The sequence below is a fragment of the Syngnathus scovelli genome, chromosome 3 (assembly GCF_024217435.2).
Source record: "Syngnathus scovelli strain Florida chromosome 3, RoL_Ssco_1.2, whole genome shotgun sequence".
Classification (NCBI taxonomy): domain Eukaryota; kingdom Metazoa; phylum Chordata; class Actinopteri; order Syngnathiformes; family Syngnathidae; genus Syngnathus; species Syngnathus scovelli.
In genome coordinates, this window is record NC_090849.1 from 19,301,974 (window position 1) to 19,321,435 (window position 19,462).

At 41.2% G+C, this 19,462-nt stretch overlaps 1 protein-coding gene across 2 annotated transcripts in view; it reads right to left on the minus strand.

Moving 5' to 3' along the window:
- Positions 1-13,955, minus strand: part of efna5b (ephrin-A5b) — a 74,435-nt gene extending 60,480 nt beyond the window's left edge. The window contains exon 1 of one of the 2 annotated variants that reach the window (XM_049763604.2): positions 13,145-13,955. In XM_049763604.2, the coding sequence (XP_049619561.1) occupies positions 13,145-13,269 (125 nt within the window). In that variant the 5' untranslated portion in view covers positions 13,270-13,955. The remainder of the gene's footprint in view (positions 1-13,144) is intronic. The other variant, XM_049763603.2, reaches the window with a different exon arrangement.
- Positions 13,956-19,462: the final 5,507 nt, after the last annotated feature.

Genomic DNA, 19,462 nt, shown 5'->3' on the forward strand with positions numbered 1-19,462 from the left:
GACGACACCTGGGGCCGTGTTAACAGCTTCACCTGAGACGTTCACGCAAGGAGGGGCCATTTAAATAACTTGTAATAAGTTTAAGATCAACAACGTATTTACAAAAGCGTGAAAATTGGACACAGAGAGGAACTTAAAATGTAACCAAAAAAAAATCAAGTAACCTACAGCAGCAGACATTTAACACAATGTCTAAGAAGAAAGTTAATCAGATAATTAAATTCAGTCATTATATTAAGTCATTTAATATTGGTTTTAATAAAATTAGAGTTTTTTTACTAGTAATATTTTAGAACGCATTTGCAAAATAATTCAGCTGTATTTGAATGTACATACTTGCAAATACGCTTCAATATACTTGTAGGCTAAATGCTAAAAACCTTTTCCCATAATGCCACGGCGTATAGACTTGAAGTTTGATCGACTCGTCAAGCCCATTGAACACCAAACACATGAAACATTTACAGACCTTACTTTGTGTACCAAGCCTTGACTGAGGCATCCAAACTTTCCGAATAAGGAGGATGGCGTTTCTTGCCGACCCTTCAATGGGTCGTTTCATTGATTAAGTGACATTTCAAAAGTCTTTTGCCAATATCGTTTATTATTATGGAAAAAGACTATTAACCTTGAAAGAACATTTTAAAAGTCAAAGAGGTGTATGTGGTCCTGTCGCGTTATTTAAGAGGTCATCTCGCCCAATTTATCCTTACTTAGCCTCTCTTTACTTTGGCGTACAAGGGCAATGAGTACGCTTCCTCCAAGGTTGCTCTTTATTGATGCCACTCACCTGCACAAGCCAGCAAGTAAAAAGCCGCGAAAAGACTCGCTGGAGGGCCAGCACTCCATTGTGTGTCTACCGTACGGATAAAACGACAAACTTTTCCAATCACCGTGAAATTCAGCAGGCTTAAATGTTATTTTGGCACACAGCTGCGTCCTATACAGCCACTTTTGGGGGCAAAACGGAGCGCATTCTAGGCCGGCTCAGCGTCAGGCCTCGTTACTCTGGATCCCCGTCTCCCTGCCACCTCTTTCATCCCCATCTTATCCCCTTTTTATCCCCCTCTCCTCGCCCCCCTTTGCTCGTCTGGCTGGTCTACAAACGCTAAAGCCCCGCAAAGGCCGACACAGGCTCGGTGTTAAAAAGTCCTATAGGGGCCCGCCGCCGCCGCCGCCTCTCTTCCCTTCTTGTGCTGCCTGACTAGACTTTCGCTTCGTATTACTTCTGCTATTCTAACTTTTCCACTCCTGAGCACTATCAATTATGCACTAAAATAACAGAGGGGCCCGGCTCGGAGGCAGGACATAAAGGCCGATTATGAATTGAATAATTCAACCGCCTCCGTGCCATGTTCTTCCTTCTAGTGATACAGCAAAGATGGCTTCCCCCAGAAAATGTATACACGAGTGTACCAAGTTTAATGTGCAGAATTGCTCTCTCTCTCTCTCTCTCTCTCTCTCTCTCTCTCGCTGTATCCTAAAGGCAAGAAAATGTGAGTAGAGTGAAAAACTTGATTTATTATGCTTTTGCAGACCTGGTGAATGAATCCTGTCAATTTGTTTCCACTTTGAAAATCTCCTGGCTTGTTGTTTACGTCTTAAGTCGGCAAGTGAGATCAACAAACTCAGTCGCCCTAATGTTCCAAACACGTCTACCTGGACTTCATTCTCCACCAATAGCGTGCAAAGGCTTGGGCCAACTCAGACACCACAGACACAAATGAATATTTCATCAGGCCGCTACAAGACAAACAATCCGTCTGTAATCCAATACAACAAATAGGATGCATCTCTTCTCCCAGGGGCTAATAACAACAACATCAGCCCTGCGCCTCGTTAAGAATACGATGGCTGAAACATCTGCAAATTGTCTTTTTTTTTTTTTGAGGTACACATGACCGAAAGGCTGGTTTGCATTTTGTGTTTGTGAGTAGAGCAGGAAGCACTTGGGAAAAATAAAAACAGCGAGGAGGTGAATAAATCATATTATCAATGGTCATTAAAAGACAAAAATATTTGCAAGTGGAACAAGAAAACAAATTAAATAGACAACATATTTTTTTTGTCTAACTTGTAGTTTATTCAAGCAAGACAAAAAAATAAACTTTCCTCAATCGTATATTTTTAACTGCAAAAGACATGCCTTTTAATGACATATCTTTTTATATTTACATACGGCCTGAATTGCTATTTAATATTTATTTTAAAACAAACTGTGATATTCCTTCAGGCTCACATTTAATTTCTCCAGAGTTGGCCCAAGGTCAAACCTTTAACAGCCACAAAACAGCTGGGCCACAAACGGTCACTTGGGGGGGGGAAAAAAGAAAGAACCAAAAATCCCCAGCAATCCTTCGTATTTGTGCTTCCGTTTGCCTTGCCGCGCTATAATCCCGACTGGAATGTTGGACAGCCTCAAAGAACTGAACAGCAGGTGAAACGAAACTCTCTAGAGACTCCTGTTGTACTAGAAGTAGTTCTGCTGTACTCTTGTGGAGGAAAAGTTATTATGTTTTACTCAAAATGTCTGGTGAAAATAGAAAAATATATGAGGATTGGATTAAAATAGATTAAAATATAGTGCATTCCTAATTTCCACTTTTCGTGCCTGGCTCTAATTCGTTGAGCACATATGTCAAGTGGCTTTACTTGAAGTAATTCTGGATTGGAACAAACATGATTTAGAAAGAAATAATAAAGTGGGGGAGGGGGGGAAATGGGTGCAGCATGTGTGCTAAGAAGCTGGCTGCAGCCACAACATTGAGGCTTGGTAGTGGTCATGCTGGATCACATCAGCAGGACCACCAGAGCCGATGACAAGGACAGTCAACTTAAGGAGCTATTAATCCTTCAGGCCGGAGCGTAGACAATATGGCATGAGAAGCAAAAGAGTGGGAGGAAACCAAATGGCCTATATTTCATGGATTCGCAACGGGATCGAGACTTAAAAGCTGGGGAGCAGCGGGAGGACGGGATCAGAACAAAAAGAACGATGGAAAATATCCGATATAACGTTACTCCTAACCACAATTATGAAAAATTATGGAAAATTATTATCGAAAAATGCATCTGATCGCTTTCAGGAAACGTTTATACTATGAAAATTAGGTTGCGAAAAAATAACATTTTAAAAAATGATATGGTTTACAACTTTTTGTTTGCTCGTTCTTTTCTAAAAAAAAAAAAAAATCTAAATACTTTTGTTGCTCTATATTTGGGTTAGAAATTTGGCTTCGGCCTTCCTGTGTGCAGTTTACATGTTCCCCCCGTGCCTGCATCTGTTTTTGAACCCTGACCCAAAAACAACATTGGCGACCTGCGCACACACTTGCAAACCTTTGCCGCTCAGTGAGATACGGGTTTAAGACTGCCCGATGGCAAGATTAAAAACAAGCAACTTTGGCGTGTGGAAGAGCGTTAGGGGGTGAAGCACTCACCCAAGGACGTAGCCATGGGCAGCACTCATCACATCTGTTCATGTGGAGGGCGTAGGCCACTTTAGGGACTCCCCTTAAGTCTCACTTATCTCATTAGACCCTAAAAACTGATAAATCTGAATGCCAACAGAGGCCAGCGAGAGACATTCAGAAGAAAGGAGGGAAGGAGGTAAAGAAGAACGAAGAGGGGGGGTTCAGAGGAAGGCTTTTTTGTGGGTGTCTCAGGACAATGAGCTGATGGCTTTTTAAGCCTCTCAGTGGCTCCGGGTTAATACCCCTGGCTGCAGTCATGGGATAGGGCACAGTTCAAAGGCTGCTGCTCTTTCCAGCTTGATGCTCACTGACTCACAGCAAGAAAATAAACAAGCGGGAAAAGAAAAACAAAGAGCGCTTCTCTTGCAACTTGAACACATCACTGAAGAAATAATGAAGTGCGGCTCCTGAAACATACCAGCGTGTGTGTGTGTGTGTGTGGGGTGGGGGGGTGAAGTGTGCTTGCGGTTGTTGGTTTGTGTTCATCGGGGTGTCATATTTAGTTATGCAGGGTTGATATTCAGACCAGGCTCAGATGAGAGGAGAGGGTGGAAATGGGATTCATCACACATTCCGGGGATCAGCCGTTTTCCCTCTAGGGGTGAAAGAAAAAAAAAATCTTCTACACAAGAAAACCATCTGCTGTACATAAACAATAAATGACGGTTACACACGCAGCTGACTCGCAACTTTGTGAAACGGCAAAACTATCAAAAGGCGTGTGAAAAATTGGGTCAAAAATAGTACGATTAATAAAAGGAGGTGTGTTTATGCTGCTTTCTGAAAGCAGACTTTGAATGATCCATTTTATCATTCCACTGTATTTTACACCCTAACCTATTGGACACCAAACAGACCCAAACAACATTAGGAAATGTTCCGACATATGACCAAAATGACACATTAAGTCACAATATAATGTAAAAAAAAAACGCAGTCAAAAGACAAATAGAGAGACAATCCCGATGAGCTGCACAGTGTTTGAATTACAACCAGGCTTAATTAGGCGCATTATTCATCACGATGACTGTAACAAGTCCGTTTATGACCTTCACTTGCACAGACACTTTTGAGGACAAAAACAGTTGGCTATTATTGCGCCAGTCAGTCTCGTCAGATGATATATATAAATATATAGTGCTTTGGCGCTAAGCCATCCATTAGGGCGCTACATTACACACGCTGTGATATATGCGATTTAGAGGCAACTGCAAGGGCACAATGCAATATGTCACAGTGGCTGCAAAGCAAGAAGCAACTATCGTACCACGGCACCATCTCCACTGATCCCCCCCCCCCCCCCAACACCCGCCACCAATGAAATAAGGCATGTGTGAAGGAAACAAAGCGAGGGGTCCGAACCTGAGGAGGCTTAATCCCGTCTCTGCAGAAAATAACCCCAGGGTCACCGACCACAAAGACGACACCTCCGCTGGGTGAGGAACCCGAGTCTCCTCCCCTGAGGGACTGCCACAAACTCCTCCAACCTCTGTCGGCACGAGGAAGACAGCCAGAGACATGCATCTTTAAATCTTGCCAAGGACAGACAAGGATGGAAACGGAGGGAGGATGGATACGGCTGGTTGCAAATGAGGGAACCTGCCAGCCCCCCACCCCAACCCTCCTCCATTCAAGCTGGCCTCCTCACCCCCAGCTACTACAAGCATCTCCCCCTCATGTCTACCGTTGACTCTACTCCTGTACTGCCGTCTATTTTTTTCCTCCTCCTCCAGTAAGCTTACGACAACTCCGGCTCTCGGTTTCTCTTCACCATTCACTCGGTTCTACCTCGCTCCCCTGCCTTTGCTCTCTTTTTCAGCCTCTATTTAAAGTGCATGCATTACTTTCAGCCCATGTAAAGTGGACAGGGAGAGCGGAACAATGGCCGCCTTTCAGCGGAACGGCCCAGCTTTGGAGATGGAGGTGGTGGGGGCGATGTTGGCTGCTTGTCGTTTTCTCAACTTAAGCAGGCGAAGGAAGCAAGCTTATTATTGGCCTGCAAGAATTTTGGAGGTTTTCTACAAAAAAGAATGCATTGACATTCGTTCGGCAGTGCGGAGCTGCCAATACGGAGTAAACAGTTTTGACGGGCAAATGCTAAAAAACATTTTTCCCATAATGCTACGGGCGTATCGACACGGGCATACTACAAGAATCATACAAATTACAAACTAACTATGTTTACTTAATTTTCTAGCATATCGGTATTATGTAGGCCAACTTCCTGAGAAAATTTTGATACCCTGTGGCACTGGCTCATATTTGGCAATATGTTGAAATTTGCAATTACATTCAAATGTACTTTCAAATACTTTCAAACGTAAATGCAAAGATTGTTCAGATGTTTTTGCAAATATATTTAAACGCATCCGCTAGTCTGTTCTATTATATTTATCAGTCAAAAATCTTAACTACAAAATGGCCGTTACATGCTTCCGCACATTAGGAAAAATATACCCAAGTATTAAAAAAAAAAGACTAACTTTAAAAATTATACACATGAAATAAATTCATATGATTTGCACAATTTTGCAAGACCACATTTTTTTGACCGTTTATTTTAACAACAATAATTTGCTTGGTTACGATTTTGTTTTGTCCACTTCTTGGCAGCCAGAGTTTTAATGACAAGATACTCAGTTTTTTTAAACGTTATCTTCTGGCAACTAAAAAGTCCCAATGTGAGAAACGGCAAAGAGTCTGTTCCACTTCTAAAAGAACCACATAAAAGCGTGTCGGCTGACTGTTTCCCAGCCGGTCAAGACGAATAAGCACACGAATCATTTACAACCCGGCTGAAACCCATCAATTAGGTCTTTATTCACGAGCTGGAGATGTGTTCCCTTCTGGGATCTATTCTCCACACTGTGGTCCAGCTAGAAAAACATCCAGTCACTACTCCCCCGCAGACCCTCGAGTTAAATAAGGAAAATGCGGCAGAAAGGTCCGAACGCAGCCAACCATGACCGGAATTATCTGTGGAAAATAAGTCTGGTCTTAAAAATAAAAAAAAATGTCAATCTCACTTGCTGCCCTCACATTTTCCAGCTGGATGGTGACAGAAAGTAAAGAAAATAAATAAAAAAATAAAATAAAATTGGAATCCATTAGTCCTCTTGGCCTTTACGAGCGGGCGTGGTTCCTGTAAAGCCAGTGGAAGTCAGACAGTAAATGTATTTAACAAGGTCAAATCACCCATAGCAGAATGTGCTGGTTAAAATCAGCAAATTGATTTAAACGTGTGCTCATGGGGGGAGTGGGGGGGTTAAGAGCAGTGGTTCTCCAGAAGCTCACTCAGCAGCACCGCTCTCTGGTCAGGGGTGATAGCTCAACCAAGCGTTACTGCTGGAACAGCTGCTCCTGGGCCACCATCTTACAGAGCAGAGGAGCCCAAGCAAGGATACGCTAGCGCCATTTTCCCGTCTCTTAAGAAAGGAGTGAACGAGGAAAAGAAGATTCCGGGAATGCTGTTTTGGTTCTTATCAGAACCGGCAGCAACTTTCTTTAAGAAAAACAATCTGGGTGAAGTTTGACAAAATTACCCTCACTTTTAAGTCTCCTGACCATATTTAGCCAAGTTTGGTTTGATAATATTGACGGAAACATTCAAATCCACTTGAGAGCAAAAAGAAAAACACTTGAGGTGACTTGACCCAACTTAAAAAACTGCAAAGTAACTGCCCAGCACTTTGCACATCATTGATATTTTAAGAGCAACGCAAGCCAGACAGCCATTTCAAAACAGGCAAGGAACTTCACAAAGTGACTCGTAGCCAAAGTTAATTGTTGGGGGGAAAAAATAAAATACGGTATCTTTCGTTGGACATTAAACTGCTGCTGCATAAGCCGGTTAATTCCGAGCAATGCTTCCAAGTTCTTTACAAAAGGGTTGAATACAAGACAGATTGTTCCACTGATAGCAGTGTTTCAGCACTCCATCTGACCTTGGAGCGATTACTGTGAAAACAAAAACCGGGGCATTAAGAACTGGGCCCCAGTCAAGGGAGGAGGGAATGTGAAAGTGAAATGAGCTTGACTTCCATTAAACGGCGTCCATATTTTTCAATTTAATATGACATCTCACTCCAGTGAAAAGGGCTCATAAAACAGAGAAATTTGGCCATGTTTTGGTATGGAGACAGCAGTCACATTAGATACACTTGGACCATCGAACGAGAACTGGTACAAGAATTCTTCCCGTACAAACATAACTCCAATGACAGTCAGTAAAGCAGACAGATTTTTCAGGCCAAATCATCGAATTTTACTCCTTCCAATATTTACCTCCTGTACTCAGACAGATCAACATTCACTAAGGAAGTGAGGTGAAAATAAATAAATATGAAAATATGAATATGATTTTATTTGGATCTCCACCAAAATTATATGTAAATATTATATACTCATTAAAAGGCTTAATTTAGGTCGGCAAATTGTAAGATGCCTTTACCCGACCAGAGTTACATCTCCCCGTCTCACGTCTGACCAACAAAATTTCTTCAGTGCAGCAGCTCCTCGAGGGTCACGGCCAAAAAGTCCTCGCTCTCCACCGCTGCCACACGCCGAAAGAGCAGCTGCTCTGCCAAGCACATGGACTCCGCATTGACTGCTGCCTGCCGGCCTCATTTTCTTGTTTAATAGGAAAAAAAATCTAATCTAAATGGAAAGTGCATTTACAGGTCTGTTGAGAAAATACAATGTGACATCTAAACCTTGACTAAACCAAGAAAAAAAAACAATTTCTCATTTAAATCATCCCTGCTCGCAAACATTGTTTTTGTTTTTCTGCCTTCTCCTCCTGCTCGCTCTCTGCGTCGCTTCCACTTTTGGACCTGGCAGCTCAAGCCAGAGCTAGTGGCTGCCGGTCCCGTAGGCAAAAAAAAGACTACGGAGCAGAGGGTCATTACTGAGAACTAATCAGTCCTCAGACAGAGGAAGAGAGCGCTGAGGCGAGAGTTTAAAAAAAAAAAAACTGCAATAAAGGACTGGATAGAGCTACATATTACATTTATGAGGTATTATGGTCAAAACCTCACTTATTCATGCAATCAAAGTTTACGTCAACTTGATTTTTTTAAAGGAATACTTTCCAATGGAGTCAGGAAGAAAGCATGACATTTCTGGTGCAAATTCATTTTCCAGACATTTTAGTCCTTGAAAGGTTTTCAGAGTTTGTAATGTTGCCACCTGGCGCTTGGCCATCTTCAACGTGCTCCGTTTTTCAACAATTCGCATTAAATTGCTGACTTGGTACGTTGAATCATTTTAAGAACTTCTGGTAGTGTTGTATTGATAATTGATTTTTTTTATTTCCATGAAAAATGCCTTTTAGCAAATTACGCAAATTAAGAAAAAATTATTCCGTGCAATACAACTGACGGTTTTTGCACTTTGTGATACAAATTGGGACAACTTCGTTCCAAGCGATCTTCCACATACTCTATTGTTGGACCTTTCAGGTGAAAGCCATGGCAATTTAAATTTCTGATACCCTCAAGGGCTTTGTGTCCTTAAACATATTTGGGATGGTGATTTAAAAACTGTCTTCACTTTTTTCCTAGCACATCAATATATTTTTTAGATATTATTTTTGCTTGCGCAATATGAATGTACCATGCTGAGTAAATTATTCATAAAAAAGTTCATAAAAAAAGTTAATAAAAACTCTACCTGCTGCTGAATCTAATCGTTAATTCATGAATATAGTATTAGTATACTAAATATTATATTACTGCTAATATTGTGAGAATCGGATGTGCTCAAGAAATTGGGAATCAGCGCAAAAAAAAAAAAATCGATAAAATTGCTGGTTAAATTTTTTTGTAAAACTTTGTTGACCAGTGGTATTCATTTTTTTTACACGTTAGAAGGCTGGGTGACTGAGAAATGCGTTTTTCTAAATTGATAAATTTATTTGTAAAAGATCTATTTTTTTTAATGACAACAAAAATTTAACGTTAAATGTTTTACAATAACATGTAAAGTACATACAATGCATTGCAATTACTTCTAAAAGCGTGAATTGTCAAGAGAATTTAAATTTACCAATTAATCGATTCTTGAAATTTGTCCTTAATACATTTCAAAATGTAAAAACTGCACAAGTACATTATTTTTATTTTTTAGATGTAAAGTACTGTTTTAAACATTTGCTTGAATTCCGATGTATCGTGTTTTTTTTCTTTTAATCGAAAAAAAAAACTCAGCGGAGACTCATGATTCCTGCACATTACTGCCACCTTGTGTTTGATCCATCATCTGCACACTCAATGAGTTTACATTGACATCACAAAGAAACAATAGTGCAAATGTACAATTGTTAGACATTATAAATTCGATGTGTCGAGACGCATAATATACAATACATATTACTCATTTGCACATTACACTATTAAATAAGTTTCCCTAAAGGAGTCTAGTCTACTGGTTAACACTAAGCCATCCGTAATATACAGCGTGAAACTAAAACAAAAACAACAAGCAATCGGCACGGTCAAGAACACACTGGCTGACATGAACACCTTCAAGGAGAGTCACAAAGTTCCCGCCTAAAGTCGTGTGACCTCTCACAGTCATCCTGACCCCAGAGAGCCCACCATCGCGTGCAGATGGATTCCCAAAATATCTAATTGTATTCATTCATGTTTCAGCGCCGAACAAGGAGATACAGACTGAGAGAGAGGCGGCGAGGGAGGCAAGCTTAGCGGGACATGTCGCAGAAGAAAGGGCACTAGTCTGTCCTCTCATTAGAATAAATACTCACAAGCAAAGGCAGCCGGCTGAATCGCAGAGGGCAGACGCTGCCCAAGTGAAATGTCCTTTTATTTAGAAGATGTTTCAAGCTGAATGAACCCTGTGAGAGGACGTGTATTAAGACTTCCCCAAACACTTCTTGACTGGCCAGAACGCTAAATGAAGGTAGAAGACAGATCCAGGAGCAGTTCAACGAGAAAGTGAAGTTAGTAAAGTTGTTTTGTTTTGTTCTTGGTCTTTAACGGTGGAATTGAAGATGGATTGAAGCCAAGCAAACAGCCAGGAAATACCCTCAGCCCCCCCGACTAACAAACGCTTGCACTGATGGCGACGAATTTCAAACCCGCGCCAACTTTTTTTCAAGGTTAATAAGAATAAGGTTCCCAAATTGCGGAAAAAATATCCTGTCCATGTTGGACTCTAGCAACATGATTTTTTTTTTTTTTTAAACTTCTACTCCATCTAGTCTGTGTTTTATTGGTCTTATATTTTATTTGATTGGATTTATCTTTGGAAATATTATTTAATATTCTGTCTGGTTAACATGATTTTTACAGCACTTTCGTTGACCTTTTTTTTTAAATGTACTTGATGAACAATTTGGATTTAAATTGGATAAATAGTTCAACTGTGATTGAGCACAGTTTTGATACAGTTTTCTTGACCGTGCAGGGTAAAATATATTTTACTTGGATGTATTTAATCAACGGACATATTTTAAGCCATTACTTTCAATTTTGATAATCGCACTAGAAACATACATTGTGTGACTTCTGCCTGGTAATAAAGTTGGAGGATAATATGACACAAAGACATAATATGTCTAACTTGGGCGTAATAAATCAGAAACCAAAGAAATTTTGGGACACCCAAAACGACTTGGGGTGATTAATTACCTCAAGCCAGTCATTTTCCAGGCGGGAGAATCTGCGGTTTTGCCGGCTGGAAAAATGAATGGCCGCTAAACGGCTTCCTCTCCAGGAGTTAGTCTGAAATGATGTCAGCTTTACACTTTTGAAGTCACCTGCTGTATCATTTAAGACGCCTCGCTTCATTAGATTGCACCTCAGTGGACTCGCGGAGAGACGGGATCACTTTTCCGTGCGCAGAGTTGACACTAAAATTGATCGGAATGACTTTAAGAACAAAAAGCGGGAGCAGCTTTCACCAATTATATGTTAGATGTTTGTCAGTGGACTAATAAATAGGCCAAGTCGGGTTTGGGAGCGAACTTGCATGCGGATTGACCGGTATGAGCAAACTTACAAGATTTAAAAAAAAAAAAAGTTCCCTTCCTTGAGGCAAGACAGGATTTGGAAGACCAACAGGGCTCAAAGCCGGGCTTTACTTCACACTGTGCATCAGAAAGAGGCAAAACATGAACCCAGCTTGGTGCAAACTTCTCGTATTGCCCTCTTCTCTATGTTAGCGACTTTAACTTCAATTTGGTATTATGAGCTGAAAGTGGGAAAACCTGTCAGCACATCTGGAAAAAATCAAGTTAACAGAGCGTCCAGTCGAGTCAAAACTTTCTCGCTGAAGAAAGGGGAGAAAACAAAATATAGTCCAGTCAAAGGATGTCTATCAACAGCAGGAATCAAGGTCAAAATTATGGTGAGAGAAAAATAAAGTCAATAACGGCACGTCGACCGCAAGCCGTCGTCAAGCGTGAGGATATCAACGACAAGATCTACACACACCGTTGGATTTTGTAAACTTGACCGCTAAACTGCTCCAACAAATGACCCTCGTCTTTCCAAACAGAGTGCAAATACAGGAAGTGTTTTTGACAATAGTTCCTAAAAATGAGAAGTAAAAGGGTATGATGATTTTCTTACTCAACAAATTTTCATTTCCATTCTCCAGTTGTGTGACAAACAACTCAAGTGTTTCGACTTAACACGTCTGAGACAAAGCTGCTCAGTCGGACCCCAGAAAGGGAAACGCCTGACTAATATGTGCAATGCTGCTGCCTCAGATGAAAAGTAGTCAAGTTGTCTCTTACATAAATGTTAACTTCAGCTTCCATGCTGCGGATCGGCCGCGAGTCTTACAGATCCTGACTTGGGAAAAATCTGACGGCTGTTTTGTGAAGGAGGGAAAACTGTTTTTGTTCTTGGGCCGTTGTTGAATTTCAGGGGGTAGTATAAATGTGTGCATTAATCCATGACCAGTGTGTCAAAAAAAGGCTAAAATGGTAAAAATAGTTTTGTGTTAAATGGTGTAAAAGTTCTGAGAAAAGTTATGAAAGTTTGCGGTTTCATGTTAGAACTGTAAGAATCAGGTTTGTGGTTTTGTACTGAGAACTTTTACGCATGTCATAAAAAAGCTCTTCGGAAAGTTTGTTGTTTCTCTAAAATTCTCAGAATATTTGTTCAAATTGCATTTGAGGGGAAAATATGGAGAAATGTGATGATTTTAGTTTTTTTTATGAAGTTTAACTCGCCACTGAAATGGAGAAAGCAAAAAATGCAATTATAGAACATTTAAGTAAAACACACTTAATTGTTGGTCATTATTTCATGACAGAAAATATAATCTTACTTTTCTGCTATATTTTTATTTTTTATTTTACTCATAGCCAATTACTCAGTTTAGTCTCACGTTAAAGTGAGCCAGTAGGTATAACTAGAATTTTTTTTTTCCTCCTCTACAGATTGTCTGTATAAATTAGATTGAGTATAGTGTTAAGAGGTTCTGATCAGAGCCACATAGCGGCTCCTTTTGGTCCGGTCTGCTCGCATGGTTTGAAAATAAAATTGCAAAGACTTTAGATGTTCGATTTGTCCACGACACAACCCGCGATGGCCACACCACTGCAGAAAGCTACACAGCCGAAGCCGCCCTGCGTGCGCCACCGGTCAGCGAGCCGGAGTGGGGCAAAGCGCCCGGAGGAAGACAGCGAAGTAGTGACTTACTTGGCGTTGGTCCGGTTCCAGAAGACGGCGTAGCGGTCTGCCACCACTTTGGAACTGGGCTCCTGGCTAAAAACACACATCCACAGCACCAGGCAGACGGCGAGGATCATTTCCACTTGCAGCATCACTACGGCAAAAGTTGGCCACGTATTCCTCCTGGTTGGTGTGGCTGCAGGTGAAGCGCTCTCATGCACGACGCTCGCTCGCAACGGGCGCTGCTTGGCTCCGATCGGTCCAATGTGGCGCGTGTCCCTCGGAGCTGGGGATATATGTCCCCCCTCCTCCCCTTCTCGCGTTGGGTCTTCAGGGGTGCGTCAACAAGGTGAATGACGAGGAGCGCACCCTTGGGTGCTTGGGGACAAGTCAGTCACACGCACGCACGCACACACAAAAAGAACCGATGGCCACGTCAGAAAGCCATGTAGTCCACACAACTTTTGTCACTTCGTGCAAGGTAAGGGAGGGGAAGAGAGCCTTGACGACCAGATCAATCAATCCAAATGACAAGTGAGCAAGAAAAAAAAAAATCACGCTGCCTCCTCTGCTGTGTCTCGGTGTCCGGCTTGAGGAGCTTGAGTCAAGAGGAGACACTTGTTTAGGTGCGCATCCCACCGCCTCCACATAAATGAGCCATCTTGCAAAAAAAAAAGCGGGGGGAACTAAACCAAATGCGTCGAGTCCCACGCTCGCGACTTCTTCGTCAATGTATCCGGGCGTGTGCGTTTATGGATTCGGATGTGTGTGTGTTGGAGAGCCTTGGGAGAGTGCGCGCAGCGCCCAGCAGCTCTAGACGCCGACTGAGCGAGTGGCTTTGCTTTACTGCGCTGCCATTGGCTCATGTTCCTTGGTCCGCCCATTACCCACTCCCCGACACTCCCCACGCTTCCCCACGCCGACTCCTCAAACCCAACTAAGGTAATTTAATTACGGAGAGGTAAGTACAATGTTTTTTTTTGTGTGTGTATGTTATTATTGAGGAGCTACTGCCTTTAATAGTAAACAGAAATATGATTAGAAATTATCTGGCAATTAAATACAAACAATTAAAAAAAAAGTCAAGACATTGAATTAACCAAAATTATTTAGGAAAAAAAATAGCTCTTCAATTTGATCTCGTTTGGTTGTTTTTAGCTGACAAATTGATGCGGCATGGTGGTTTAGTGTCGTGCAGTGATTGCTAACCAGGGTGCCTGGCACACTAGTGCATGTGCAGACGGCAGAGAGATCAGGGTATCGTGGGAAATGATCAACTGGCACTACATTTGTCTGAAAATTTTATGGATTCATTACAAATTATTATTTGTAAGCTGCAGCTCCATATAGTGACAGACAGAACAATTAAATGCTCTTCCGTTAGATGGCAGAAGGTACAATAAACGTGTGTATTCATCCACCTGTTGCCTTTCATAGTACGGAATAAGACAGGCTCCCTGCAAGCAGCTATATCAGCTTTGTGCTCAATTTAACAGGACTCAATTTCACATAAAAAAAAAAAAAGTCAAATGGGACTAAACTGATGGGATCATCACAATTTCCGTATTTTTGTTTGTGCTGTTCTATAAAAAAAAAAAAATAATACAAAATTAGTGTCTTGGCTCAAATTGTACCACAGTATTGCAATTTATGTTTTTTAATGTCTGGATATAATTTTGAGTGAAATTGTGTTGTTTTTCTATTGTTGAATGAATAACATAACATCAGTCAAAACGGTGCATGGTATCTTTGCAATGACTGATATTTTGGACACAGCTCACAAAATGGATATTATTAGATTAAGTCAAATGCAATGTGGAGTTCATTGTAATATTTTCCTAAGCTTATTGAGTTACTTGAGTGGAAAAGGAATGTAGTGCATTTGCACACTGAAAACTACAACTACATAGTAAATAAATTTTTATAATATACATCATTGATCATGTCAATCAAAACTGTCATAATATTCGTAATGACGTAATTTTTAATTCAGTTCTTTATATTGGAGCTCATTAGAAGGCGTACGTTGTGGCCTGTGTGTGTGTGTGTGTGTGTGTGTGTGTGTGTGTGTGTGTGTGTGTGTGTGTGTGTGTGTGTGTGTGTGTGTGTTATCTAGAATTCTGCCTGCCACACACTGCAAAAACATCAACACCAAAAACCTTGGACTATATTAACAGGCCACATGTAATTATTCAAAATTGTTTTAATGACAGCAACTAAAGCATTTAATGTTCTTTATCACCGCTCATTAAAATAACAATAAATAGTCATATTATAAATAATGTCATTGCAATTCTGCAATGTGAACGTGTGTGTTTGCGTGCGTGGTTGGGGAGGGTTTGGGGGATCAGGCACCGCTCCAGCACTGAGACGCCCCGCAGTGGCGACCAGCTGGGATCGCTGACTCAGCCGGGACCAAATCCAAGTTTGAGTCTGCATCTGTCATCGACTTAAATCAAGACCAGCGCTCCCTTGCAGAATTTATGAAACTTTAGGAAACGAGCTGCGGCCCTCAATCTCAAACAAGGAATACCAGTCACATGAATTCATACCAAACAGATTTGTGGATATGCTTCATGTGCAGGAGGTCTACATGTAAAATGTATTTTACCCAAAATATCGGACGGTGCTGTTTTTATGCTAATCTAAAGTTCCACCTAACGTGAAACAGAACATTATAGATATTTTTATTCTTATAAATTAAAGAAGAAAGACATTTCACACTCACTGCGTGGATTTGCACAACAGGTGCCGACTGCCTTCAAAGTTGGACAGGGAGAATGGATGGGGTCAGAGGTGGGCCAATATTTTAAGATAATCCCCTTGACCTCTTCTCTCAGGCCTGTGTAAACTCTGGGGGCATTCTCTTGCTGTTCTCAACAATAACACACACACACACGGACTTCAATCCACTCACTACGACGCTAGATGCTTTTTCTTCAAACATTTTGGCAGCACACACAGGACACTATCAATGAGCAAGGGGAGGAGGGTGGAGAGGTCGTCCTGGAGGTCATTGAACATGGCTGTTTTCACACCCACTTTACAGCTATGACTACATTCCTCTCCTGCTGTGTTCACTCACACACCACAAACACACACACACACACACACACATTGATAACAAGCATATTTGACTGACTAGAGGGCAGCACATACACCTCATGCTGCTTTCGTTTTCTCTGGCACAGACGGAGCTTTTCTCCTCCTCACCCCTCCTTAACCTGCTGTCACGGTCATAGTGGGCTGCACTGATTACTTCAACAACGTCAGAGGGGAATATTAACATGGACAATTGGTGATAAAGCAAAACACTTTTTCCCTCCTGAATACTTACAAGACACACATGAGGCACACCCAATAAGCTAATACAAGAGCTGGATCACAAATGTGCACTGCAAAATCTAATCACAGTAATAGGCATATTGTTAAAGGAACAGACTACTCCAAAAATAAAGGGAACGCATCGTCATCACAGCGTCACTCCAAGTTGATCACATTTCCCGATCTCAACATGTCCTTTAGGAAGCAATTACAGTTGTGAATCAATTTCATCTACTGCTGTGCAAATGGACAGACACAGGGTGGGAAGGAGAGGCAATTAGCAGTCCAAGAAATAATTTTGTGGGTGGAGGTTTTGCATCCTCCACTCCCCACTAATAGTTGCATAAGGAGTAAGAGGTACTTAAAAGTAGTTCTCAAAGAGAGATAATTAAAATTTAAAAAACAGCGACAAATGTCACACACACAAAATGTTCAGCGAACTAAAAAAATCCAAGGCAACAAACTTTGATCACAGTTTAGGTTGGGCAGTTTAATTAAATGTTTTTAGTTTTCCAGTTATGAAAATTGGCTTTCCTCAATTTCACAACAAAGAGGAGTTTACAGAACTGTTATCCCCAATTAAAATATAGAAGTTAAAAACAAACTTGCTTTCTTTGTTACGCTAACATTGTTAATGTCAGTCATTTATATTTCAAAAACACAGCAAACTAATTCACTCAGCGATTTAGTATTGCTGGAATGCCTACCAAAAGAAATACCATTTTAAAGACTGCATCATCGTCTTTTCACTCGTGGAGGCAGCGCTTCACCGTTGTTGATTTACACATTTCAATTTGTGTAGCCAAGCTTTGCAACATTCGAGCATATAACGGTTATCGGACGCCAACGCTGATAACTAATGCTAATCTGTGCTAACACTGCACCTCCGCTTTCCGTCTGAAATTAACCTCTGTGTTGGACTTCTAATGTATATTTGATACAAGATAAGTGGCTTCCCCAAGAGTTTTACTTTGATGCATAGGAGTAATTCGGGGTAACCTGACAAATTTCTGGCTTTGAGCCCAGGAGTTCTTCCAAAGTCTCACAGAGAGTCTCATACATTTAGAGTCTTAGGAGGCCCAGGATGAGGGCCGGTTAGCACCTTTTGTTTAAAGGCCGCCAATCTTTTGCCAACAGGACAATTGAAGCCTGTATAATAACACAGGCTCATTAAAAAGATGTGAGAATGTGGCTCGGTTTGTCTGGTGTCAACATGGCAGCTCGGGCAGGCCGGCAGGTGATTAAGGACATAAAAAGGGAGGGGGGGGAGGATGAATCACAGACGGATGACAAATCAAAGGGGAAATGGGATATGAGAGTGCAGAAATGGAAGAAATACAGATGATTCTCCACAAAGAGAGGGGTTGCTGAATGGTCACTCAACATTTGGAAGCAACGTGTCCATCTGTTTCCACACACAAGACTCAAAAGCTGATTCAAGAGAAAAAAAATATTGCATCCTTATGTTTGTTTTTCTCTGGAAACAAGTTGCATGTCTTCGTAGTTTCCAATTGCATGTCAGTCGGTCTGGGCCTTTCCGCTTCGAGTGTAAAATATTTGACTGACACAATGAAGGTTGTTGATGTTCCTTCTCTGCCTTTCTTATCCTAGTATACTTAATTACGAGCCACAACAACAAAGTATGAAACACATAATTGTGCAAGTGTACCTAATAAAATGTCCAATGTGTATCCATTGCTAGGATACAAACAGAAGTAACAATGGAATACCATAGATCAAGTAATGTAATAGGAATCAATGTATTTAGCGAGTGAAATACGGTACCTTCAAAATTCATCTTGTATACAGCTCACATAATAAATGTGATGCTGTCTTGCGCGCTTACGCAACACAATTGCCGTACATGTATTGTGTCTTGTAAGCCTATTCAAACTATTATACGCTTCAGACTGTAAGCAGAGATAACGCTGGTAGCATGCGTGGAAATTGGAAAATGGGATTCTGTGTCTTCAGGTTTACAGATGTAACATTTTCATGCCCACTTTATTGGAAAACGATCATTATTTTTGTGTGCAGTGAAATGGCGATGATATGACAACCCACTTAGTATCACGTCCCACATCAAAAATTGCGCATTTATCTTTCAAGATCGAAACTGTTGGATTTAAAGCATGCCAAACCTAAGCATCCATATCCTGTATTTTCCTAAAGTTGACACGAACATTCCTCATTGGGATCATCGGGTGCATTAGCTCTCTTCCCTGCTCTGCTGCCTGGCTTTTTTTTCCTCTTTGATACTCTTCCTCCTTGTTCAAGATGCACATTAGATTAAATATTTTATCGTCACACTCAATGCACTTAGAGCGTTGGCAAACTAAATCACAGGAAGACGGCATGTCAGAGAGGAGACACCTTGGGTTGACTAAGTCGTGGCAAGCTGGCACAAATCGATGAGCTGGACTAATCAGATGGATCTGCTGGGGCGGGCCCTGCCCTGAATTCAAATGATGGACACCAGATGGGGAGCGATGTTGCCATTAGTAAGTACAGCATTAGTAAGTCAGACAGCAAAGTGTATGGACAAGGTCTTCGTCATCAACAAGGAATAAAATCTTCAATACTGCCAGTCGAAGTTCGTTTCATTCCTAGAATCGAGATAGCCAGCGTGTGTTTGAGCTAGAAAGATGTGTACATTTGATTTTGCCGGACTCCACTTGGGAGTGCCAGAAGCTATCCGAAGAAAATGAATGCATCAGATTTAAGGCACTCACTACAAATGTCAAGGCACAAGAGATGTTTGATTCTTGTATCATACAAACACATCCATGTTATTCCAGTCATACGACTTTACATCGCTCATCTCGTATTAAAGAGTTGAAAGAGAAAAGCAGTTGAAAGTTTTCTTAGGGATTTGGACATCCCAACGACTGATAAAGTATTCAACTTTCTTTAGCCGGATTGTTTCCGTCAACAAAGCAGCTGTTTTCTATGACCGACACCCAGTTTATCAGAGAGCTTACAGTAACGGTGTTTGTTTTTCTCTCTCGTTGATTCCACAGT